At 47.5% G+C, this 1,827-nt stretch overlaps 1 protein-coding gene across 1 annotated transcript in view; it reads right to left on the minus strand.

Annotated features, from left to right (window-relative positions):
• Positions 1-1,214, minus strand: part of CUNH9orf135 (chromosome unknown C9orf135 homolog) — a 69,376-nt gene extending 68,162 nt beyond the window's left edge. Inside the window, exon 1 of the mRNA XM_011371298.2 lies at positions 1,066-1,214. Coding sequence (XP_011369600.1) covers positions 1,066-1,214 — 149 coding nt within the window. The remainder of the gene's footprint in view (positions 1-1,065) is intronic.
• Positions 1,215-1,827: the final 613 nt, after the last annotated feature.

Below are 1,827 nucleotides of genomic sequence, written 5' to 3' on the forward strand. Positions count from 1 at the left end.
AACAGCATAGCTAGCAAAATTGACCCAAAGGACAGAATACTAATTGCCCTAAAAGTTCCCATTTTTCTCCCAGTTATATGTCATGGTTTTGATATTAGTTAGTGCAATATTTAATAAAACAAGAGAATCTCTAAGTGAATTCCAAGTCCAAGGTTTAAAGCAGAGGAAGTAAAGCAAATGCCTTAGGGCCCAGGTAAGAACGTGTAGGAGTTAAGTTACCAGAGAGAACTCTCATCTTGAGCAGCCAATGCTCAGCTCCAGCACATTCGTAATTGCCAGGAGGAATAAAATCCTCTATTGCCAGGCCTTCCAACTTTTCAACAAAAGACATAATCCTTGATTTTTATGCGTGATCTTCTGATTTTATATGTGAGCAATTAATTTAAAAGGAAAAATGAAATGAAAACACAGTGCATGCCAAAAACTGTTGGCCTTACCCAGTGAGAAATACCAGTTTGCAATCTTTGACCAGAAAGTCCTAGTAGCCTAAGGGGTGTTTAGAGACTTTCAAATTATTCAGTGTGCCTCACTGAACTCAAGAAAAGGCAGTCTTGGAGGACATCCTCTGAAAAACACCACCCTCCTGCTGCGGCCTAGGTCTCCTAATGGACCCTGTCTTTTATGAGTACTTATCCCAGAAATGTGATTTCCAGGCTCTGAAAACACCCTCCAGAATATCCTGCGTGTGGGTGATCTATGACCTCTGGTGGCTAGGAAGCTGGCTGCAGCAGGTCTCAGTTCTGGGGAGCTACTCTTGAGGGGCTCTCCTGCGCCCTCCCCATTTCTCCAACTTGCACTTCTACCCTCTCCATCTCTCTTTTGAAGATGTTTCCCTTTCTTTTCTCCCTCTCCTCTGCTCTCCCAGTTCTCTCTCGTTTTTCTTTTTCACCTCTTCCTTCTTTCCCCTATTTCTCTGCTCCTTTCCTCTATTCTCATTCTTCTTCTGTTTATTCTCTCCTCGCCACCCCGTCCTCTCTCTGTTACTCTCCTTTCCCATCTTCCCTTTTTCTCCCCTTCTCCCCCTCCCAGCAAAGGGAAACGGGGAAATTTGGAGAACTTACTCACCAGGAATACACCAACACCGGCTTCGAGTATATCTTGTGATGGGAGCGGAGGGTCAGAGAGCCCTTGCGCTCCAGCAAATCCGTAGGTCCGAGCTCATACTGGTATTGCCTACTGCTGCACAAATCCTGGCTGGAGCCGTCCATGGCCATCCTCGAGGTACAGACCTCAGAGGATTTCCCTCTTCACCTGTTCAGCCCAGCGCCGACGTCTACCAAGACTCGGCGTCTCTCATCTCCTAAGCAACCTGGGGCGGGGTCAATGGAGGGGCGGATCCCTCAAACCTAATAACCTTGGTTTCCTAGACAGTGCTGCCGCTGATTCGAAGGAAACTGCATTTCCCAGAATGCAATGCAGGGAGCGTTCAGACTTCGTAGCAGGAGGGAGCGATATCTGCATCTTGGGACCTGTAGTTTCGCCCGCCCACCGGCCTAATGCCTGGAGCCGCTGGGCGCAGAGTTGAGGGGTAGTCGCTGGTCAGTTAAGGGCAATGAGACCTGAGCCGGGAGAGGGGTCTGTTCCCGCTACCCTTGCTAAGGTTCTTACCATCCATCATCTGCTGCCACCACACCTTCTGCTTACAAGTTTGACTAAAACGGAGCAAGAGAACACCCATCAAATCCTAAGTTATCTCATTTCTATCTATATAGCTTTTCTAAGAAGAAAGAGGAGGAGCGGAATCATTCTGCAAATCAGCTAAAAAGCCTGAGGATGAAAAGGTCTGGCTGCTTCTAGTTTCAGCTGCTATTTCAACCTTTCTGAGCA

Source organism: Pteropus vampyrus, unplaced genomic scaffold (genome assembly GCF_000151845.1).
Source record: "Pteropus vampyrus isolate Shadow unplaced genomic scaffold, Pvam_2.0 Scaffold186, whole genome shotgun sequence".
In the NCBI taxonomy this organism is placed as follows: domain Eukaryota; kingdom Metazoa; phylum Chordata; class Mammalia; order Chiroptera; family Pteropodidae; genus Pteropus; species Pteropus vampyrus.